The following is a 25,179-nucleotide window of genomic DNA, read 5'->3' on the forward strand; positions in this document are numbered from 1 at the left end:
ATGAGGTCATTTGAATAGGCCCTAATTCAACATGACCGGTATCCTTATAAAAATGAGGGATTTGGACATAGAGATGTGCACACAGAGAGAACGTCATGTGAAGATAAAGGCGGAGATTGGGGTGAAGCATCTATGAGCCATGGAATGCCAAAGACTGCCGGCAAACCACCAGAAGCTAGGTGAGAGGTCCGGAGCAGACCCTCCCTCACAGTCTTCAGAAGGGCCAACCCTCAGGACACCTGGTCTCGAGCCTCTAGCCTCCAGAATTGGGAGACAATACATTCCTGTTGTTTAAGTGACAGTTGGTGGCACTTTGTTACAGCAGCCATAGGAAATGAATACTGTGGACAGTAGGTACAGTAGATACTTAACATCACACCAAAAGTTGTTTTCAATCAATTTTAGCAGAATCCTTGTCCTAAATAAAATTCTATCTGAAGCCCCCGTATGCTAAAATATTAAAAGAATGGCCCAGCCAATGTAGCTCAATGGTTGAGCTTTGACCTATGAACCAGGAAGTCACGGTTCAATTCTTGGTCAGGGCACATGCCTGGATTGCAGGCTCAATCCCAGTGTAGGGGGTGCAGGAGGCAGCCGATCCATGATTCTCTTTTATCATTGATGTTTCTATCTCTCCTCACTCTCCCTTCCTCTCTGAAATCAATAAAAATATATTTAATTTTTTTTTAAGATTAAAAGAATGAAAAAAGCACTTAGAAGAAATATTATTTGCTAAGCCCATGAAGTAGCCACCTTCTCTGATCCCAGGAGTTGTTTTCAACCCTGTTTGAAAAGGACTTAAACAAAAGTTTTGTTTTGTTAAAATAAATAAATAAATAAATAAATAAATACCTCAAATTGTCCTGAAGCCCTAAAAACTGGGTGGGGGAAGGGCCATGGTTGTTATCATTATTAAATTGGCATTAATCCCAGCACCATCTGTGAGTACCTAATATAAGCAGGTATAATGTCTGTCCTTCACATCAGCTCTGAAAAGTGCTGTGGTCCTCTCTTCAGGAATGGGGGAAGCAATAGCACTTATATTCGATTGCCAGGGCTGGCCACAATAAATACCACAAACTGGGGGTGGAGGATGCAGGGGCTAAATCAATAGGAATTTATTTCCTCAGCGTTCTGGAGACCAGAAGTTCAAGACTAAGGTATCAGCAGATCTGGTTTCATCCGAGGCCTCACTCCCTGGAGCAGATGGCCACTTTTCACTGTGCCCTCACATGGTCTTTGCTCTGTGATTGTATATCTCTGGTGTCTCTCTGTGTCCTAACATCTCCTTATAAGGGCACCAATCAGATTAAGTTAGGACCCACCACTTCAACTTAATTACCTCTTTAGAGGCCTTATGTCCAAATACTTCACCTTGAGGTAGTATGAGTTAGGGTTTCAACATATGAATTGGGGTTGGGGGTGGGGGGTGAGACACAATTCATGCCATAATAGTCCTTAAGAAAAAGGCACAGAGCCCACATTCCATCCCACAGCCATTTGGCTCCCAAGGCCATTTTCCTTGGATCATACACTGCCTGCCTCTAAAAGTCCTCTTTATTTGCTATAAAAGAAAATACATTACTTGAACAATAAGAAAAATAAATGCAAGTTCTTTAGTTGGTTTCTTTTTAATATTCTCTTTTGAGATCCCAGGCCATCCCTCAGGATGCTCTGGGGAGTGTTGTGTCACCAGGGCACCGGGTGTGAGCCCTGGAAGGCTGGGGTGAGGACCCAGGAAGCCCCTTACTTTCCATGCAAAGAGCCTGCCAGAGTCAAAGGGAAACACACCTTACCTTTCACCTTGCCGGGCAGGAGTTCTTGGACCGCCTTCTTACATTAGCTAGAGCACTGGAAAAAGGGGGATGCCCCAAGAGTTGCCCCAATTTCAGGCTCACTGTCTCATTTAGTGCAGCTCACCCCAGGCCGGCTCAAAACCTTCTGGCCAAGACTGCAGTGAGCGAACACTTGCAGTGCCCATCAGAAAGCCCTCTGAGTTGTCAGAAAACACAGGCCCTTCACGCTGGCAACAGGGCTGTGGCAGCTGCTGTACCCACCAGGGTTCATAAAACCATCTTCAAACATCAGCCATCCTCCAGTGCTTCAAATACCAAATCAATAAAATATGGCTCCTTGCCGTGCTGTTCCCCAGACAGGGAAGCAGCACAGGCAAAATGAGGCAACAGAAACCTTAATGAGCACATGGGGTCTAGCAAGTGGGGTTGTCCAGGGACAGTCCTCCTTTACCAAGTGCAAGAACCCCATAAAATAGGGAGAACTCTAAAGTGAGCAGCCAATCTAAATACATATGTGCCAAGCATCATGCTAGGATAATGAGGACTAGAAACCAAGTATTGGTTCAAATTTTGATAGTTTTTAAAAAATATGATAATATAATAAAAGGTCCAAACTGCAGTACTGACCATAATTATCATTATTTTAAAAGGACAGTGCAAAAAATCAACAGAGAGTGGGAGAAAAGGGGAAATGCAGGAACATAAGTGTTTATGGAAGAGATAAGAGGGATGAAAATGACTATAAAATGATTATACCACATTACAGTTACATTTATTATATTACTAGAGGTCCTATGCATGAAGATCCATGCAAGAATGGGTTTTCCTTCCCCTGGCTGCCGGCACCACCGTTGCTCGGATCAGAGCCAACTTTTCACCTTCCCACACTGCCCAGAGGCCTAGAGTGGCTGGGGCAGTGCAGAACGCCTGCCCCACCCCCCAGCCACTCAGTGTCTGCATATGCAAATTAATCCATCATCTTTGTCGGGCTAATTTGCATATTCCCTCCTGATTGGCTGGTGGGCATCATGAAGGTATGATCAATTTGTATATTACTCTTTTATTAGTATAGATATATTTACATGTTATTATACATTTTGTACATTGTACCAAATGGCAAATGACACACATTTCTATTTTAGAAAGCCACTGAGAAGTAAATATTGCAACATCTTTAATGAAGGCCCATTTCTAACCACCTCTGAGACATATCTATATATATATAAAAGCCTAAGCAACACGGCCAACTAGCCGGTACCTATGACACGCAATGACCAAGGGGCAGACGTTCCAACATATAACTATGATGGACACTGACCACCAGGGGGTAGACACTCAATGCAGGAGCTGCTGAGCTGCCATCACTTAGCAGCTGCAGTTCTCTAGTGACACGCCTGGAACCAGAGAGGAGGGAGCCCGATTTCAGGGTGTATCTCCCGAGAACCACCCTCTCGCCATCTGAGGCCCCTAAAAAGATGTTGGAGAGTTGGTTTCGGCCCGATACCCGCAGGCCAGGCCAAGGGACCCCACCGGTGCATGAATCCATGCACTGGGCTTCTAGTTATCCAATATTAGCAAAGAATTGCCTATCTGGGTACAGACATAGTTTGTTTTATTGTACTTCACAGATGTTGGGGTTTTGTTTGTTTGTTTGTTTGTTTGTTTATTTTACAAATTGAAAGCAAGACCTTCCACCAGCAAAAAACATTACAATTCACTTTATGGTGATACTGGCTTTATTGTGGTAGTCTGGAACCAAGTCCACAATATTTCTGAGGTATGCATTTACTGTCTCCCAAGATGACACATGTATTTTTTATTCCATGACTGAAAAAAGTAAAATCCAATTTCTGACTAACCCCAGGAGAAAACCAGGAAACACATACCCCCCAGCACCACCACCAAGGTAAAAAATTAGTGCCTACAATGGTCACTAGAGAGATCATGATCTCCTCCTAACAAATTATGGCCCTTCCTATAGATGAGGTTCAACTTTTGTATTCCTGGTTTATTAACTCACTAGAGGCCCAGTGTATAAGATTCATGCACTGGGAAGGGAGGGGGTCCCTCAGCCCAGCTTGTGCCCTCTTGTAGTCCAAAACCCCTCGGGGGATGTCCGCCTGCTGGCTTAGGCCCTATCCCCAACCCATAGTTTATGCCAGGCAGAAAAAATGTCTGATGGAAACAAATCAATCAATATATTGTTGGTGGAAGGAAAATTTAGCAATATCTATGAAATTATAAGGATCCAGACTCTTAACCCAACAACTCCACTGCTAAGCATTTATTTTACATGTAAGACTTATGTAAAATAGGGTACTCTTTGCAAGAGAAAAAGAAAAGCTTAAAACAACCCAAAAGATTTCATCAATTAAACAGAATAAGGTACAAACATAGAAAGATATATTAACTTTAAAAAAAAAAAAAAAAAAAAAAAAAAGCTAGCCAAAACCTGTTTGGCTCAGTGGTAGAGCGTCAGTCTGCGGACTGAAAGGTCCCAGGTTTGATTCCGGTCAAGGGCATGTATCGAATACATAGGTTGTGGGCACATCCCTGATAGGGGGTGTGCAAGAGGCAGCTGGTCGATGTTTCTCTCTCATCGACGTTTCTAGCTCTCTATCCCTCTCTCCTCCTCTCTGTAAAAAATCAATAAAATATATTTAAAAAAAAAAAAGCTAGATAGCTCTAGCCAGTTTTGCTCAGTGAATAGAGCATCTGCCTGCAGACCAAAGTGTCCCAGGTTTAATATGTACCTTGGTTGCAGGCTCCTTCCCTACTCAGGCCCTGATTGGGGCTCATGCAGGAGGCAACCAATCAATATGTTTCTCTCATATTGATGTTTCTCTCTCTTTCACTCTCCCTAACAATAAATGGAAAAAATATCCGCAAGTGAGGATTAACAAAAAACAAAAACAAAATACTAGTTAAATTGGACTTTGCATATTGTTATCTAGTTTGTGGATTTTTAAATTTTTTGTATATTTTAATGTTTATATATGCATAGAAAAATTCTAAAGAATAAAGAAAAACAAGGGGAGAATAAACTGGGGAACTTTATTTAAGGTCTTCTGTACCATTTCAATGTTTTAACCACATGTTTATCATTTTAAACACGTATAAAAAAAATCTCTGAGCAATGAGAACTCAAAAGAAGATAGCCCTAAATTTCTCTCATCAGTGAACATAATTTTAAAGGAAGATTCAATGATCTTTCCCAGGCTGTAATTTCTACTCAGAAAATAGCCCAATACTTAACAGTGGTTTTCATGAACAAGGCATAAAACCTAAATGGTTTCTTATTAGTCATCATTTAATCAGAAAACCAAAGAATTTTCCACATCCCATTCTGCAAGCCTAGTGCATAATCAATCTTTATGGATGAATTTTCATAATTTTAAGGGTCAAAGGTATCTACAGTAATAACAGAGAAACATGCAAATTAAGTATCACTCCACTATACCCACAAGCCTCTCCCACCAGCCAATCAGGAGACAGTATGAAAGTTAAACCAACCAAGATGGTGGTCGGCCACATAGTGAGCAGGAGGCTTGGGTTTCCCTGGCAATGGAGGAAGCCAAGCTTTCTGCCTTCTCTGGCCAGCCCTGGCCTTGACTCAAGGCTACAAAGTTTCAATTATAGAAGATAAATGAATCCCAGATCCCAGGGCCTCTGCTTGGGTTGCTGGGGGGGCGTGACCAGCCTGCAAACCACCACAGGCCCCTCACCCAGGCCACCCCACATCCCAAGGGAACCCCACCCTGATCCAGGACACCCTTAAGGGAAAACCAGCCAGCCTTCACCCCTGTACCAGGCCTCTATCCTATCTAATGAAAGAATAATATGCAAATTGGTCATCACTCCAGCACACAAGATGGCTTCCCTTATGTGGTCAAAGATCCTGCCCCCATGTGAACAGAAGATGGCCACCACAATATGGCCAGCAGGGGAGGGTAGTTGGGAGGGACCATGCCTGCAAGGGAGGGCAGTTGTGGGTGATCAGGCCAGCAGGGGAGGAAAGTTGGGGGCAACCGGGCCTGCAGGGAAGGGCAGTTGGGGAGGGGGGGGACCAGGCCTGCAGGGGAGGGCAGTTAGGAGTGACCAGGCCAGGCCTATGTGGGGGGGGGGGGGCAGTTGGGGGCAATTAGGTTGGCCGGGTAGCAGTTAGGTATCTATCAGGCTGTCAGGGAAGTGGTTAGGGGGTGATCAGACTGGCAGACAGAAGTGGTTAGGGGCAATCAGGAAGGCAGGCAAGCAAGCATATTGGGAGCCAGCAATCCTGGATTGTGCGAGGGATGTCCAACTGCTGTTTAGGCTGATCCTGGGCATTCAGACATCCCTCAAGGGGTCTCAGATTTGAGAGGGTGCAGACTGGGCTGAGGGACACACACACCCCCATGCACAAATTTTGTGCACTAAGCCTCTAGTGCAGTGTTTGGCAAACTCATTAGTCAACAGAGCCAAATATCAACAGTACAACAATTGAATTTTCTTTTGAGAGCCAAATTTTTTAAACTTAAACTTCTTCTAACGCCACTTCTTCAAAATAGACTCGCCCAGGCTGTGGTACTTTGTGGAAAAGTCACACTCTAGGAGCCAAAGAGCCAAATGTGGCTTGCAAGCCGCTGCTCTACTGTATTATAGTAGTGTAGATTGCTGACCACTGCTCTAGTGTATTATAATCAAAGTACAATCTAGCACATTATCAATTAGATATCTTACTCAACTGATGCTAAAATTTCTCTAAAGAAAAAAACTTTGAAGGGCTTAAAGTACACACAAATATCCTCATCAGATGGTTGCATGTAATAGCAAACACAAAGTTAGAAACGTATGTGCACAACAGGAGCCGAGTGAATAAATTACTCTCTAGCTGTACAATGAAATACTATGCAGTCATTAAAAACTTTAGCTCTGTATCACAGATATGCAAAGATATTTGTGGAATGTTTAAGCTAAAAAAACCTGATTATAACAGTATTGTGGCATGGCCCTGTTTGGAAAATGATACACCAATTCATACATGTGTGCTGGCAAAGTTTAGAAAAAGATACATTGGCTACCTTGGGGAAGTAGGATTATAGGAGATTTTATATATTTCAGCTGATCTCTAGTCCAAATTTCCTATAAAAATATTTTGTGTGATTTTTAACTTTACATAAAAAGCTTGTCACTCCATACACCAAAAGGTTTTGAATTCAATTCCCAGTCATGGCACATGTGGAAGGCAACCCATCCATGTTTCTCTCTCCTCCCCTCCCCTCCCTTCCCCTCCCCCTTCCTTCCCTTCTCTCCCCTATCCTTCTTCTCCTCCTTCCCCTTCCCTCTTCCTCTCTCTCTCTCTCTCTCTCTCTCTCTCTCTCTCTCTCTCTCTCTCTCTCTCTCTCTCTCAAAATAAGTAAAAACATATCCTCAGGTGAGGATTTAAAAAAGGGCATTTTAAAAAAATACTAGAAAGTGAAAAAAGCTCGCCCTCTTATCTTTCCTTGGGAGGCCCAATGCTCTTTCGTGGAAGTAAATTCAACATGAAATGTGTTGCTTGTTTTCTTTCCCACCCCTTTTGTGGACCTTTTGATAGTTTTTTCTGATGCTTTAGAAACTACAGAAAGGGGGAAATGGCAACATTTTCAAGGTGGTCTTTTTTGCTCTTTCAAATGCCCCTTTTTTATTTAGGCCAGTGGTTCCTAACCAGGGACAATTGAGTCCCAGAGGACATTTGATACTGTCTGGGGACATTTTTTGCCATCATAACTGAGGATGGAGGTATGTGGGTAGAGCCAAGGATGCTGCTACACATCCTATGGTGCACACTAGACATGGCCCAAAATGTCAAGAGTGCCATGGTTGCCCTAACCGATTTGGCTCAGTGGATAGAGTATCGGCCTGTGAACTCAAAGGTCCCAGGTTCGATTCTGGTCAAGGGTGTGTACCTTGGTTGTGGGCACATCCCCAGTAGGGGGTGTGCAGGAGGCAGCTGGTCAATGTTTCTCTCTCATCGATGTTTCTAACTCTCTATCCCTCTCCCTTCCTCTCTGTAAAAAAATCAATAAAAAATATTTTAAAAAAAGAGTGCCATGGTTGAGAAACTCTGTGTTCAGGTAATGAGTCTTCCTAATCTCCATACACACGCTCAAATAGCCACGTGAGACATCCGGTTGAGAGGCACTTATGGTTTAGTGGAAAATGCACTGATGATGGAGGCAGACTATCTGAGCTGAGTCTTGCTCATTAGCTTTTCTGGCTGTAAAGCCTCAGGGAGGTGACTACATCATCCCACTGATCTCCCATCCTCCTTTGTAAAATGGTGAACAGAAGTTTTGACACAATAATGTAGGAGGAAGAGTCTTGGAAACTATAAAACACCACGCATATATGAATGGTCTTATTGCTCTAGGCTACCATGAAAATACATGTAGGGCTGTGATGGCTCTTTGCCCAGCACACTCAGCTGCCGTGAGTCACACATCACCACAGTGATTTTTACTAAATGCTGAGACTGAAAAATATATAGAGTGCTGTTTTTATACTACATGTCCCTTGGTCTAAAGTCGTAAGACAGCAGAACTCAGCAGTCAAATAACAAGATCTGGATTCAGACTCCTAGGAAAGAATGTCAACGCTACCTCTCACTAGCAGGTGACGGTGCAGAGTGAAGTGACTTCTCTGTCCCTTGGTGTCCTCATCTGTCTATCCAAACCAGAACATGTCAAGGTGCAGTAATTTATCACTTGAACCTGGGCATTTCAGGGTGAAAGAGGGTGCTATCGATGTCAATGCCAGGACAACAGGCATACACCAGAGCCGTCCCCTGGCAAACAGGGACCTGGGCATTTTTCTTTGTCCTTCCATTCATTCAGCACAATGCCAGGCACCAAGAAAGGAAGGGTAAGTCAGATGAACACACTCATTCCCAGAGGGTACCTCCTCTTATTACACAGTGTGTCTGTCACAGTCACAGGACTTTTCTTATACATATACCATCACATCACATATAGAATTAAACCCACAGAGAGCATTACAGTACAAGAACCCCAGGGAACACACACCAAATGTGCAAAAGTTCAGTCTCCTTCACACACACACACGCAAAATGAATCTAATCAATAAAGAAAAAAAGGATTGTTATTATTACAAAATCCCTGATTCAAGGTGGCCATTGCAGTTTGACTAAGCTATCAATACGACTCACAAAAGGCATTAATTATAAAACTTTTTTAGAGCACCTAATGTTTAAAAGCACCTTAAAACATTCACTCCCTTTCGTTTCTATATATATTCTATTACAACGAATTATTTTACAGTGTCTACCTACACAGCCTTATAGAACCCATACGTTATGAAAGCAAAGTCCCTCTAGCTTGCTTTTGTATTCAGATGTGTTTATGTCTTTTGCCAGGAAATAAGCCCTTTAATTCAGTATGGGAAAACAATTTTCTCTCAAAGTCAATACTCACCGTGAGAGGTGAATGTTCCTTATTTACACAAAATTTCATTGACTTCCAGAAGCTTAGAATTCTAATCACAAGTTCCCTTTCCTCCTTCCCACCCACCCCCCGTTTCAGGAAAATTGGTCTCAATTATTAGCACCATAAATTCTCGCATCTGAATGCTTCCATGCCCTACTGCAGGGCCTTGCCCTTTCCTGCTCCTCATGGGTCACATTCACCAAGCACCTTCTCAGTGGGCCTCTTTTTGCACCATTTCTGATGGCCCTTAGGGAAGCCTTATTTTGTTCCTTCAAAAGTTGTTAGATCCAAAATACTAGTCAGGCCCTGGCCAATGCTGCTGAGTGGTTAAAGCATCAGCCCACTCATCAATCAACCCATTGATTCCTGGGTTGCAGGTTCTATCCCCAGCCCCAGTCGGGACATAAATGGGAGGCAACTAGTCAATGTGTCTCTCACATCGATGTTTCTCTCTCTCTTTCTCTTCACCTTCCTCCCTTCCACTCTCTCTAGAAATCAATGGAAAAAATAAAATACCAGTCAGGCCTCATCACTGGAAATGCAAGATACAGACCTCTACAAAGAGAGAGTCTATCAAGTAAGCCATATGTACATAATTCAGAACAAATCGAGGGCATATCAGTTTCTGCTGTATTCCATGCCTGTCTTGATTCAAAGACGCTTAAATCAATGGCATGTGTTTTGATCTAGTGCTGGTCACACAGATATGCTCAGTTTGCAAAAATTCCATAAGCTATACTCTTATGTGCATTTATATACGTATGTTATACTTCTATAAACATTTCAGAAAGTAGCTTACATCATGTAAACCTCTGTATAAAGAAGTAAGCATATTTTAGAACAGCTACACTAGTGTTTTTCAAACTGTTTTCAAACTATGGGTTGCCACCACAAAATAACTTTAGAAGATCTTCACCAGCATTTTTATTATTGTGGTAAGAATGCTTCACTTGAGATGTACCCTCTTGACAAGCTTTTAGGAGCACAGTACGGCATTGTTAACTATAGGCACAATGCCTTAAAGCAGATCTCTAGAATGTATTCATCTTACATAACTGAAACTCTATACCCATTGAATAGCAACTCGCAATTTCCGCCACCCCCAGCCCCTAGCAACCAAGATATGGTAACATCCTAAATGTCCATTGACGGAAAAACGAATTAAGAAACTGTGACATTATTCAGCCTTAAGAAAGAAAGCGCTCCTGCTATATGCTGACCAGCATTTTTTAAATGGAATGGAGAATATCAGAGTACATCACAGACAGTGATGGCAAGTATTGTTTCAGGAAACTTACTGCAGTTACACATATGTGTAATAAGTTGCCAGTTCGGGTTTTTGTTTTTTGTTTTGTTTTGTTTTTAATGTAGGACATGTTCAAAATAACCCTGAGAAACACAGAGTACACCAACAAATAATACATGGATTAGGAAGCCAGAAAGACCTGGGTTCTGATCCAGTCTGGTTACAACTTCCTTGACCTCTGCGAGCCTCCATTTCATCATCTCTGAAATGGGGTCATATTATTTACTCCCCAGAGCTGGTGTCAACAAGCTGGCAAACAGGATGTTTAAAGGAAATATACAGAGAAGGGCAGTGCCAAGGCTGAGCCCCCGTCACGTGACCCCTTCGGGCCTCCAGAGAGCAAACCGCTAACATTTGAGAGCAGCGGGGCAGGGGAAAGCTATTGCCCAGCACACAGGGTGATAAATCATCTGGCTCTGGACTCTGACCAGAGGGAAAACCACTTTCCAAGATAAGAGGGTTTTCCCATTATTCTTGGCAGGAGGTGGGGAAAGGCAGGAGGGGAAGAGGCCTCGGCAAAGAAATGAGCATTTGTTTTAAGCAAATCACTTTGAAGACAGGTGGTTTTCATTTTGAGAAAATGATACTTAAAACAGCTAGAGGGTTACTCTACATGCCAGCTAAGGGCTTTCCAGGAGAGGCGCACAGGGCCCTGGGGTAAGGAGTGCTCCCATAAGTGGCAGAGCAATGGCGAAGGCAGATGGGGCAGGAAGGGAATGGCACAGAAAAGATGGAAGTGTCTTTATCAGCTTGCAGTCACCAACTATTTAAAAGTCATGCACTGTATTCATCATCCGCTGCCTCTATTCATTCTACTAATATTTGTTGAGTGTCAACTAGGAGCCTAGAACTGGGGATACAGTGGAATAAGACAGACAAGGCCTCTGGCCATACTGAGGCTGAAAGTCTAGTGGGAGGGACAAGTGCCAAGTAAATCAATGAGGAAACAAGGAATTTACAGACTGTGATGTAAGTGCTCTGCAAGCAACAGATATGGTGATGTGACAGGAAGGGAGAAAGGAAACAAGATGGAGGAAGTCCCTTTAGATAAGATGGCCCAGGAGGGCTACTCCCAGTAACACCTGAAAGCAGAGCAAGCCAGCCAAGCAAGAGCCAAAGAAAGGGTTTAAGAGCCCAGGGACAGGAGCTGGGGCAGCCGGGACACTGGTGCAGTGAAAGGTGGTGGCCAAGCGAGAAGTGATCTTGATGAGGCTGGAGAGGTAGGCAAATCCCTGATCATATAAGGCCCAGCCGGATATGGGAAAGAAAGTGGACTTCAACAGAGAGCTACTAAAGTTGGTACGTTATAGTACATGATTCTGAGGGTGGTTCCCATAAAAGGTACTCTTAAATCATCACACACAAAACGAAGTACACAGATGATACGATGTCTCCAAAATCAGTGATAAAAATTAGCCCTGTGCTAGAGCTCATGGATATAGGTATTGAGGAGTCTTGCTGACTAGAGGCAAACAACCTTAGCCTAAATATGAGATGAAATACAAGGAATACAATGGGGGTAAAAAGGTGGGAGTACGTGTGACTGACAAGGGAACACTATTATTAGCAATTAAACTCACGGTTACCAAATATAAAGCACATAATAAAGCTAATGGAAAGTGCCCTAAATAAACACACATAATGATGGAAAGGCCATTGGGAAATTGATCAATGGTTGCCTAAATCCATGAACAGGTTAACCGAAACAGCGAATGAAAAGTTACCATGACAGTGTCCTACAACTCCTTCTGACTCAGAAATCAGAGAGCACCTGAGCAGCATTCTTCCAGGTTTAAGTGTTTTCTTTTTCTTCTCCCTTGCCCCAGCTGAGCATAAATATTCATAACTTGGAAACCCACAACTGGAAATGGCTCTTCTGGATTATCACTCTACCTATAGGACTCATAAAATGGCCTCATGACTTGAGTCCCCAGTCCCCACGATCTTTAACACAAATGTATCATTGAGACATACCATAACCCACACACACCTTCTCCCTGGGACCTCCTTGTTTTAGGGGTTCTATGACAAAAAGGGGAACCTGGGACTGTGGACTTGAGCAAGGCCAACCGGCCAACCTCAAGATCAAACCTATGACGCCACCCAAGAGAACTTGGCCGCCACAAAGGCTGCCCTAAAACAGGCCGAGGTCAACAACATGGGTGCCATGTCACAGAGCCCAGCACATCGCTTGCATCGATGATATGCTATCCCATGGAGGAAGGAGAATGCGGAAGGCAGGTCAAAACACATCGCTCAGCTAGAGTTTACCAAGTGCCAGGCACTTTCACATCAAGTGCTTCAGAAAATTCAGCGATCGCACGAAGTGCAATGCTTGTGATTTTTCACATGCGATTGTAAGACTAGGAGAGATTTCTGTTAGTGGCCCAAGGCTAAGTGAGAATCTAGCAAGAGGACCCCGAATCTTTCTGACCCACATTTCATCTCAGTCTTACCTCCTCCCTCTCTATCTTTCCCAGTTGGCCAGCTCCCTCAGCAATGTTACCTGCTCCCAACCCTTGATTGGGACACTTCACTGATTAAAGGGCCACCTGCAGTGTGGGAGGTGGGGAGGGGACTGGAGCTGTGTCCAGTATCCCCTGGAAAAAAACTCATCAATAGCAGTAAGGAGAAGGAAAGAGCCATCACACCAGATGACAGGGCTATTAAAAATCTTTATAGATGCTAATTCTAAAGGGACTCCGCCAAGAGTCACTTCTGTCACAGAGGAGGGCTCGGGGAAAGAAATTTCCTTCCACCCAAACAAGAAAACTGAGAGCCGAATCCAAGTGGAAAATGGTGTTGCTCACCATCTGGGAAGGACTGAGCCGGGACCGAATTCCCCATCACCTCTCCCTCCTGGCCCACGAAGTAGTCAGGCAACAGGCTACAAAAGATGCAGACATAATAACAATCCGAACAGATGTACGGCCTACTTACAATCTCAGACGCATCTACAGCACTCGGGGTTTTGGCTGCGGGAGACTCCATTCTGTGGGGTATGAAATGGTGATCTGGGGCTGACAGTGTCTGAACTCTGGGCAGGAGTACGGTCCGTCCTCGCTGAGAACTCCAAGTCCCTCTGATTCACTTGGCAGCTGAATTATTCTAAGCATCCTGTCCCGTACCCAGCCCGCCTTGCCCCTCCCACTACACATTCTCACTGGGTGGGTTTGTTTTTTTTTTATTCTCCGCACTTATTCCTGTCACAATTCAAGTGAAACTCATTTTTCAAAAGTAATCCACTCTCTCACACGTGAGAGTGTGAAACCTTTACGACCTAGGTGGAGAAAGAGGAAGAAGAGCCACCTAATTAGGAAGTTGTAGCTAACATCAGAGAGAAGGGAGTTGGAGAACGCAAGTCTGCAGTAACAGCAAAATGGAGATTATTCGAGACAGCTGAAACACTCCACCCAGCCTCCAGGAGGGGACATGCACGGGGAAACAAAGGGCATATGGTGTTTGCTTTCTTCAACATCCGTTCTCACCATTACGAGCTGCACCAGCAAAGCTCATTACTGACATGAGGACAAACCTCGCTCCAAAACAGACTTGAAAATAGAGCTCACAATCAAATAAATTACTTTGCAAAGCACAGGCATACCTTGACGTTTTTACTACGTATAAAACAAAATTTAATAAAGTCCAAATAACTGGCAGGCTGTCTATTTGGCTTCATGAAGCATGAATTGTACTTGAAAGCGAAGTTGATTTCTGTTAATTTCAAGTTTATATAGTTCCTCAAATACCGATATATATATTCAGGACAGGATTTCCCCCCTCCTCCCTTCCCCCAAGGAGTGATTCCAAGGGGCTAACCTAATAACCAGATAAGAATGATTTTATATTATTTACTACTAATCACATATGTAAACATTTTTTTCTTTAAAAATATTTTTTATTGATTTCAGAGAGAGGAAGGGAGAAGGAGAGAGACAGAGATATCGATGATGAGAATCATCTATCAGCTGCTTCCTGCACATCTCCCACTGGGGATCGAGCCCACAGCCCAGGCATATGCCGGGACCAGGGGAATCAAACCCCGACCTCCTGGTTCATAGGTCAACACTCAACCACTAAGCCACACCAGCCGGGCTATTTAAACATTTCTATCTTCAAGCAAATAGATTTTTCTACTCTGAATTAAATCACTCATCTTCCACATATGTTAATGTTAACATCATACGCACTAATGTCCACACTAATAAAACTCCCAAAGATCAACTTCCACGCGCACTCTCTGACCAAATTACAACAAATTCCTGAATTGGGGAGTTCTGAACTGGGGAGTGTTTCACAGTGACATAAAGCCAGGGTCAGCTTCAAAAACACTCACGTACTATTTTATTGCAAGCCTACCCAGCAGAACCCACTATTGGCCACAGCGGCCACCCATCCACCATAAGGTCCACTCTCACCTCCAGAGAGGCAGCCTAATTCATTCTAAGCCAATTATTGGTTCCGGGTGGGCAACAGGAACTAAACTCACCCAATCAGGCAAACTGCAGGAAAGGACTTCTCCCAAGAACCAGCTGTGAACAAGGAGTCAATGGATGCCAGTGGATGCCATCCTACAACAGCCTGACAACCAGCGAGACACCAGCCCTTGGGTGAAGCTACTGCCAGAAGGACACCGTGGAGGAGAAATGGCCGGAACACCGGTCTCTGAGTCACTCAGAGCAGCTGATCACACTGCCCTCAGGACCCACCCTATCTGTAGCCTCCCAATTGTGTATAACAAACATCCGGGTTTAAACCAGTCCCATGGCTGACAGGAATGAGCTGAGGGATAGCTGCAGGGCCATGAGCAAGAGTTTGTAATGTGGCGAAGATACTCTTTCAAGTAAATAATACACTCAGAAAAATAGTTCCCGTCATGTTAAAGAAAAAGGAGAAATTACAAAGATGAGTGGTTACCAAGGGCTGGGCATGGAAATGGGAAGTGACTGCAAATGAGCACAAGGTTCTTTTTGAGGTGATGGACATTTCTGAAAATTAGATTGTGGTGATGGTTACATACTCTGTAAATACACTGAAAACAATTGAATTCCAACGGGTGAATTTTATGGTATGCAGACTAGATTTCAAGAAAGCTGGTTTTTTAAAAGCTATAAGGGAGCAGATGATCATTCAGAAAAAAGTTACTGATTTAAGGCCCTTGTCCTCCATCCCCATCTGATAGAATCACGCCTATGCCTCAAATCCTTCCTTCAGTGCTTCCAGATTACCTCTAGAGTCCAAGTTCGTTACAGAGGCACACAAGATCCCTGTTAACCCCCAGCCTCACTGTCCCCACTTGTCATTTAACTCACTGGCAAAGCTTACTTTCAAATACCCATCAAACCATTTCCACTCCAGGCCTCTGCTCACACTACACCCCTGTCCTGGCTCACTGGCCCCATCCTCTTTACCTGATCTACTCTTTCCTATCCTGTGGCAGGTTCTTAGGTTCCCCCTATGGGCCCCCTTAGCACTGTGCACGCACCAAGACGGGTTGGAATTCTGTCTCTCTCAAGGCCAGGCTATCCCCCAGGGCCTGAAACAACATTCTAGACCTGATAGGACTGGCCTCCTCTTTCCCTTTTTCTGGAAGGACGCAGCTTCTTCTGTAGGTCACTTTTGTCATTGAGGTTGGGGGTGGGAGAGTCAGGGGCAGGTTCTAAAATTCCTGGCTCTCACCCACACCCACTTTCCTAGAGCAACTTCAGGCTCAGCAAGGGATACAGGTGCCCACAACGTGTAAACAGAACCCTCATCCCGGATCTTCTGCTTCTCTCCTCAGTTCTCCCTGATGCAGAAGGTAATGGCGACAATTCACAACATCTCTCTCACCTATAAGCTTCAAAAAAGAGAGTCAACATCCAATCTTTTTTTCTTCTGATTACAGGCTTTCCCTTATTTTATTTTATTTTCTTAACCCTTAGATGAGTTAAGGAGCTGGGGTATGAAAAGGCAACAAGAATGGGAAACACTTTGCTTTGAAAAAAAACTAATCATTAAAAACAGGACATGAGCCCTAACTGGTTTGGCTCAGTGGATAGAGCGTCGGCCTGCAGACTGAAGGGTCCCGGGTTCTATTCCGGTCAAGGATGTGTATCTTGGTTGCAGGCACATCCCCAGTGGGGGGGGGGGGGGGGGGTGCAGGACGCAGCTGATGCATGTTTCTCTCCCGTCAATGTTTCTAACTCTCTATTCCTCTCCCCTTCTCTCTGAAAAAAAAAATCAATAAAATCTATATATTTTTAAAAATGAAAAAAAAAAATAAAAACAGGACATGAGTGGGGGGTGAGGGCAATGGAGAGATAAGGACACATATGTAATACCTTAATCAATTTTTTAATTAAAAAGGGGGGGGGGACAGGAAAGCTGAGAAGACTCTCTCCATCTGGTGTCTTATCTTCCTGCATGACCTCAGGGGAAAAGATTGACAGTCCGATTTAAGGAATGTTTAAAAAGCTAGTTACTAAAGAGTGTCGGTTATTTTACGAATTTGCGTGTCATCCTTGCGCAGGGGCCATGCTAATCTTCTCTGTATTGTTTCAATTTTAGTATATGTGCTGCCGAAGCGAGCACAGAGTGTCGGTTATTTGGAAGGAAGGAAGGAAGGGAGGAAGGGAGGGAGGGAGGGAGGGAGGGAGGGAGGGAGGGAGGGAGGGAGGAAGGAAGGAAGGAAGGAAGGAAGGAAGGAAGGAAGGAAGGAAGGAAGGAAGGAAGGAAGGAAGGAAGGAAGGAAGGAAGAAAGAAAAAGAAAAGACAAGGTCATACTGGGAAAGGAGCACCATAGAATCCGCTCTTCATTCCAGCAGCGGCAGCAGCAAGCCCTATCTTCCCAGCTCGCCCTGGCTCTCCCAGCACCACCAAAAACGAAACTCCAAAGCCAGGAACACAGGCAAGAGCTAAAATAACACTTTCAATGTGCACAAGTGTAATTTCAACTCCTACCTCATAATCAGGACTACTATTCTCCATATGTGGGCCCCAGCTTCCCTGGACAAACACTGGGAGCCCTCACAGACATTATCTAATGTTAAGCAGGTCAGCAACCTAGCCATTAAATCCTCTTTTTCCCCACGCTCTCTGATTGAAGCCGGTCTGGATACAATCCTAAAGGACTGGCCAGTGCCCTGCCAAGAAGGGTGGCTAAGGTTTCTCCCATCATTTGGGTCAAACAGGAAGCTCCTAGGGTGTCAGAAAGTTTGCCTCCAAACATCTCAATCCTACAGTGAAGTTTTCAAAGTTGTTATTTCCCCACCTTTTGTGGGTTCCAGTTCCATTGCTGGTCAGGGCAAGTGCAGGAGGCAGCTGATGGATATTTCTCTCTCTCTCTCTCTCTCTCTCTCTCTCTCTCTCTCTCTCTCTCTCTCTTCATTCCCCCTTCCCACACTCTCCCTCTGCCTCTCCCTCCCCATGTAACCCTTCCCTCTCCCTCTCCCTTCATCCCTCCCTCTTCCTCTCTCTCTTCCACTCTATCTGAAAAGCAATGGGAAAAAAATATCCTCTGGTGAGGATTAACAATATATATATATATATATATATATATATATATATATATATATATATATATATATATATATATATATAATGTGCCTGGCCACGGCCCCCCAGTAACTCTAATTCAATCCTTAATTCAATCCTTCAATCCTTTGGGGGATCTTCCTCCTTCAAACTCCCACAGGTGATTCAGGCAATCAACACAGCCCTAAGACAGAGAGCTGGGTCAGAAAGGGTCAGCTACACTCCTGCTACTAAAAGTAGCATCATCTGGAAGCTTCTTGCAACTGCAGAATCCCGGCCTCCCCACACCCACCCGCCCCCAGTCCAGAGCCCTTCATCAGAATCTTCATTTGAACATAATCCCCCAGAGCATGTGGCACATTAAGCTCCGTCAACATCTGGCTTCAGAATCTCCAAGGTTGTGTTTTGTTTATTTCCCCTTCGCCAGTGGGAGAAGGAGTAGTGGGAGGTCACCATTAGAATCCACATTCCAAGCTTTTTTTGGGATCTTTCTGATAAACCACAAGGCCAAATCCTCCTCTCGCCCCCTCTCTCCCCACCCTCCCAGAAACAGTGAGTAGTCAGATTCAATGTAAAGGGAGGCAGACTAGACAGCCTGCATTTGCAATTAAAGCAATATATTTTTCCATTTGTGCTGGCAGCACGGACACTTGCATTACTGCACATGTTTCAAGCTACTCCTACACCATCAAAGCAGCAGAACCTACAGCATCTTTTAGTAGAAAGGAGTGTTATGGCCGAAACTGGTTTGGCTCAGTGGATAGAGCATCGGCCTGGGGACTGAAGGGTCCCAGGTTCGATTCCGGTCAAGGGCATGTACCTTGGTTGCGGGCACATCCCCAGTAGGCAGTGTGCAGGAGGCAGCTGATTGATGTTTCTAACTATCTCTCTCCCTTCCTCTCTGTAAAAAATCAATAAAATATATATTTTTTTTAAAGAAGAAAGAAAGAAAAGAGTGTTACGTGCAACCCAAGCATGCCAGGATTAATAATTCTTGGAATTTATGAGAACTACTAATTGCATCCATTCCAAAAAAATCAATAGACTTCAAGAACTTTTAAAAAATTCATATGCTTATTTCCCTTCTTCGAGAAACGTCAGAAGGCATTCACAGGAAGTCTTGGTTCCAATTGAAAGTGGCTGCATGTGAAAAGAAAGTCAGTAGTAGCCGAACTAACACCCAGCTCAGCCAAGATTCCCAGCAGGTTCTCAGAAGCTGACAGATTGGGGTATTCCCTCACGCTAATTACAGTTTGTTTCGCTGTCTGGCTGTTGTTTTAACCTAGCCAGAGCCACCCAGATAACCCCATAGCACAGTAAGGACTGGGAAACTACCCCCCACCCCAGGCCCCAAACCGGCTCTGGTACTGACTAACTGCTCCCCTAGGCAAGTTATTTAACGCCTCTGGTCCACAGGAAGTGCTGTAGAAAAGTTTGCTGGTTTTCTCACCCGCCATGTAGTACCAGGAATGGTACAGATAATAGAACAATGCACACACTGTGCTCAATTATTACTACTGGTGAAGGAATACTCCACCCAGATTGCATTTCCTTCGGTGAATGTTTCACCAGGCACCTTTGCTGTGTCGAGAGAGGTGCTGGGGAAAGTTTCTTACTTTCCTGTAAGGCCAAAAGAAAAAAACACACACAGAAACCATTGGATATAATCCTCCTCTTTGTCCAATGTAAAGTTCAAAGTTCTCTCTCACCAATCCTGTACTTCATATAGTTTATTTATGCTATGGGTTATTTATTCTCAAAGAGTAGTATAGAGCCCTGACTGGTTTGGCTCCGTGGATAGAGTGTCAGCCTATGGACTGAAGGGTCCCAGGTTCGATTCCAGTCAAGGGCATGTGCCTTGGTTGCGGGCACATCCCCAGTAGGGAGTGTGCAAGAGGCAGCTGAATCTATGTTTCTTTCTCATCGATGTTTCTAACTCTCTATCCCTCTCCTCTCCTCTCTGTAAAAAATCAATAAAATATATATTTTTAAAAAAGAGTAGTATAGAAAAATATGAGAAGCACTTAAACAAGTAAAAAATATAGTCTGCAAAATAGTAGACTGTTACCAGTTATATAGCAGTTATTGAAATCACAAATGCTGATTTCCAGAATGTTCCTGATAGACAAGTATCAGACATGCCCTTGACTGGGTTTCACAGTATTTATACTCTGTAGTAACATATGCAGTAGTAAGACAGCAGAGGGCATTTGGAAATTGAAAACATTTAAACTACCCATTTTCACCCATTTTAAGCACTTTTGACAAATGAACAAATGATATATTGTTCAACATGTATTTATGAAATCCATTTCCCCAGGCAGTTTCACTAGCCAATGCTTTAACATAAACTGGGATACCATGATAATGAAACAACCATGTTCATTTATCAGAGGCTATGCTTTCTAAGAATACCCATCCTTCCAGTTAGTTCTGACGATGCAAGCATGTGAAGTTAGGCTACCAGGTTCAAATAACAAGGCTACCCCTTAATAGATGGGCAATCTCCATCACATCAGGTAATGTCTCTGAGCATCGGTTTTCCCATCTGAAATAAGAATAATCACTACCTGGGACGTGAATGGGCAATGAGGATTAGCTGAGTTCATGTGTGTTCTCTATAATTATGAAGAGGAGTAAGTCATACAGTTTCACTCGATAAATAATGAGGCCTTTATTCACAACAAATTCATATTCCTTTACACTGTGCCAGGTCCTGAAGTGGTTACAAAATGTCTAATAGACTCTCCTTGCCCCCCCCCAAAAAAAAAATGGGGAAGAGAGGAGTAAGTCTTATATGTTTAAAGAAAGAGAAGAATATGAGCAAGAGAAAACCCACCCACCTCTTCCTCCCTACATTAGCCTTGATAACGGTTGCTCTCATCAGCAATATTCCCATAGCACTGCTACCTTCCAAAGCACGAATATTATACAGAATGGGGTCCAAACTTGTTCATGCCTCAGGGCCCTTGCACTTGCCGTTCTCTGCTTAGATGGCTCTTAGTAATGGCAGGAGTCTCATCATCTTTCAGATGCAAGCTACAATGTCACTTCCCCCAAGAGGCTTCTCTGATGGCTCCAGCTGAAACGGCCCACACACTCCAGTATTTCTTTGTTGCATGTTTCACTATCATTATCTTGTCTGCACTTATACCTCTCTCCCCTCTGTTAGAATGTACACCCTTTAAGACCACAGATCTTGTAAGGCCCATTCCTAAAATGGCACCAGACACATAGAAGGCACTCAGTGGACAGAGCTGGGTAATATAGGCATGCCTCAGAGATATGGTGACCATATCTTCCAGACCACCACAATAAAAAGCGAGTCATAATCTTTTGCTGATGGAAGGTCTTGCCTTCAATTTGTAAAAAAAAAGAAATGTAACATCTGTGAAGCACAATAAAGCAAAGCACAAAATGAGGTATGCCTGTATATGTGTATGTAGTTTGAGAGTTCCAACATCTGGGTCATATCTGTCTGGTTCTGATGATTGCATTGTCTCTCCTAAAAGAGAATAATGTATTTAGAAATGTGTTTGTTTATAAATTAAAGTATATCACAACATTACATATCAATTCATTGTCCTTTAAACTGATATCCAATCATTATTATTAACATTCATGGAAATTGAAAGTTACTAATAATCACACTCTCATTCAGCAAGTGTTGGATCCCAGGCTGCATGTATTGTGTAACACCTAGGAACCTAACATCTCAAACCTTCAAACTGCCACTCCTCTCACCCACATTTCTAATCTAATGCAATCAGATATACAGCAGCAGTTTGGAAGATCTATCTCATGGGGGGAGGGAGAGAAAGTTCCTTTTTTACTCAACTCACTATCTTAGATAACAGCAGATAAATGATGCTATGGGGGAAAAAGGAACCATGAATGATTCCAAAATTTTAGATTTCATCTGAAGGATTATATATTAAATTCAATCAAACCAGCTGAATATATAACACTATCTTTCCCCGTACTTAAGACCATTCTAGCCACTCTCGGGGGGGAAAGGGGTACATGTGAATAATCTGCCAAGCCCTGCCATCAGGACAGACATAGCGACAGAGTATGGGGCTGAGGGGAGCCTGAGCGGCCACACAGCCTGGGAATGGCAAAAGCACAGCGCAGGCCAAGAATTGCTCTACAGTCAGTTCATTAGCAGAAACGGCCACTTGTAATTATTTTTAAGCCTTAATATTCCTGTGTATATTCCAATTAAAAGGAAGAAAAGGATGCAGTGTTGAGTGAAGTAGATGGAATTCATTTGGCTTTCATTGTAATGAATACAGACAGGCCTAAGTTTGTCTATAATGAGACGAAAACGGGATGGCTCTACTCCTGATGATTCGATAGCTTTAATTACTGTGTGGCTCCGTGAGCTGCATCCTAGGTAGAACTGCAATCAGGGTGACCGGTTAGATAGCTAAATAACACACTTCTCGCTGCCTGCAAACCGCTGCTTGTCAATTGTGCTATGATGTTACAAGGCGTGTTTACAAATCAGCTACACCCCTGCATTGCACCAGGCGTGAAATTAGATTTCATATCCAGCTCCAGGGCAGGGGACTGTGTTCAGTCTAAAGTTGGCGGCACCCTTGACTTGATTGTCACCTTAAAACATCTGTTAATAGAACCCTGGCAAGTTCGAGTTTTAAGATAAAAGGATTTGTTAAATTGAATAAAAAATATCAGAGGCTAAGAAAGAAGTAAGGTATATGGATGTGTATCCATCACTGACAAGAGAGGCTTGCACTTTAATTGCATGGATTATATGTACCAAAGAGATAGTCTGTCATGTGACAGTTTAAATCAAATAACAGTATTCCCTGAAAAAATATCATAAGCAATGAAGCAATTTCTCAACATTTAAAACCACACAAACCCGGCATGCTCCATATTCCAGTGTGTTTCAAAGATCCTATCATGAGCCACCACAACCTAATGTCACAATTACACATTAAACACCGAAAAGCTGAAACTACTTTCTTACAGCAGCTGTACATCTTGTTGTTGTTGTTGTTATTGTTGTTAATCCTCACCCAATGGTACTTTTTGATTGATTTTGTTTTTTAGAGAAAGAGGGAGGGAGGGGAAGGAGAGAGGGAGGGAGGGAGGGAGAGAAACATCGATGTGAGACACATCGATTGGTTACCTCCCACAGGCATACCAAACAAGTCCAGGGATCACAATCCAGGTACATGCCCTTGACTGGGAATTGAACCCGAGACCCTTCGGTTGTACTAGCTGACACTCTAATCACTTAGTATACCAGCCAGGGTGGCAGATGTACTTTTTATAGTCAGGTTGGCAATGATTCCAGTTTCAAGATTTAGAAACAAAAAAGTTGTGCACATTCTCATGATTTTGTAGCTGAGAAAAACAGTGAGACTGAATTGTGAATATAAGCCAAGTTGTTAAGCAGAATAATAGCAATAAACCAGATTCCTTCTCTATTTGTGCCCATGAAGGCCTCAGTATTACAGTGTGACTACAAGTTTAACAGTCATAACTTAATAATTTTGATTTTATATAGTTTCTTATTTTTATTGATTTCAGAGAGAAAGGGAGATGGAAAGATGGAAGCATCAATGATGAGAGAATCATCAATCAGCTGCCTCCTGCACACCCTCCACTGAGGATCGAGACCAAAACCCAGGCATGTGCCCTGACCGGGAATCGAACCACGACCTCTTGGTTCATACAGTATTCTGAACCCCTTAGCCACACTGGCTGGCCATATATATAGTTTTAATGTAGTGTTTGCCCATAATCTGTCAACGTAAGCAAACCCCATATGACCGAAGACTTCAACAGGTAGCATCACATTTCAGACAATGACATACTGTATGATGTACACTTCATACAGCTTTGCTAAGAATATATTCCCATTAAACACTTAAACCAATGTCAATTATAGTTTCCTATAATCATGACTAAAATGTACATCTGTAGCAAATATGGTAAACACAATTTTAATTTACCTTTTCTTCCATGATGTGCAAACACAGACCCTCTTGGTTTCACCCTGGCACCCGCTCTACTGATACAATCTCACATCTCGCCCTTAGCTTTGTTTCCTTGCCAGGAAAATTGCATCCCTGAGAGCTTCATGGTCACCAGTAAGTTTAGAAAAACAAGGTTTCACTGTAAGAGGAGACAGCAGCCAGGGTGTCCTCACACTGCCTGGGAACCCTGCACGGCCACAGAGCGCTGCCTTCCCTGCCCCCAGCCTCTCAGGAGAGCGCGGTCACAGGCTCCCCACTCTAGGTCTCCATCTGGGACCACCTGCCTCAAGAAGGCTGGGCAGGATGTGGTTTGGCTTAGACAACCTCTTGGCTGACATGTGCAGGCAAGCCTACTTTGTTTTTCACACAGACTTCCAGGCACAGGATATTGTCTCTTGGTTTTCTTGAGAAAAACCTGGTGGTCCCAGAGGAAGTATGGCAACAAATGCAACACTCCTTCCTCCGTGACAAGCAGAACACTAAAATGGGCTGACTTCAAGCACCTCATTCCACAAATCACAGTTGTGAGTACACAAGACACAAGAGTTTATTCTTGTAGTGTTATTCATTCATAACTATTATTTTCCATATAGACAACTGTTACCCTACTTTAAAAAATATATATTTTATTGATTTTTTACAGAGAGGAAGAGAGAGGGATAGAGAGTTAGAAACATCGATGAGAGAGAATTATCGATCAGCTGCCTCCTACACACCCCCTTCTGGGGATGTGCCCACAACCAAGGTACATGCCCTTGACCAGAATCGAACCTGGGACCCTTCAGTCCGCAGACCGACGCTCTATCCACTGAGCCAAACAGGTTTCGGCTACCCTATTTTTGCCCCACCCTGTACATATATGTGTGTGGCTTTTGAGTTAACATGTATTGTGATCACACATTAAAGAGATAGTTTCACCTTCCCTCGCCCTGAGCTTCCCTCCAGACTTTCTTGTCTAATCTTCCTCAGTAGTAGAAAGATAATGAAATGTACCAGTGGTCCCAAGGGTTAGTTCAAATCTCTTCGTGAGGCAAGAAACTAAAGTGAAACAAAATGTCTCCTGGGAGCCCTTGAGGTGTGATGACCAC

At 43.5% G+C, this 25,179-nt stretch overlaps 1 protein-coding gene and 1 non-coding gene across 10 annotated transcripts in view; both read right to left on the reverse strand.

The window, feature by feature from the left end:
- Positions 1-25,179, reverse strand: part of SH3KBP1 (SH3 domain containing kinase binding protein 1) — a 342,524-nt gene that overhangs the window by 238,537 nt on the left and 78,808 nt on the right. The window contains exon 1 of one of the 9 annotated variants that reach the window (XM_036439675.2): positions 13,506-13,648. The exons of 7 other annotated variants lie outside the window; for them this stretch is intronic. In XM_036439675.2, coding sequence (XP_036295568.1) covers positions 13,506-13,556 — 51 coding nt within the window. In that variant the 5' untranslated portion in view covers positions 13,557-13,648. Of the gene's footprint in view, positions 1-13,505; positions 13,651-25,179 lie in introns of those variants that run through there. One more of the 9 variants, XM_036439677.2, reaches the window with a different exon arrangement.
- On the reverse strand, positions 17,032-17,138 carry LOC118720293. The gene has a single exon (XR_004988388.1). It is a non-coding gene; the product is annotated as a U6 spliceosomal RNA (small nuclear RNA).

This window comes from Pipistrellus kuhlii, unplaced genomic scaffold (assembly GCF_014108245.1).
Source record: "Pipistrellus kuhlii isolate mPipKuh1 unplaced genomic scaffold, mPipKuh1.p scaffold_m20_p_16, whole genome shotgun sequence".
Classification (NCBI taxonomy): domain Eukaryota; kingdom Metazoa; phylum Chordata; class Mammalia; order Chiroptera; family Vespertilionidae; genus Pipistrellus; species Pipistrellus kuhlii.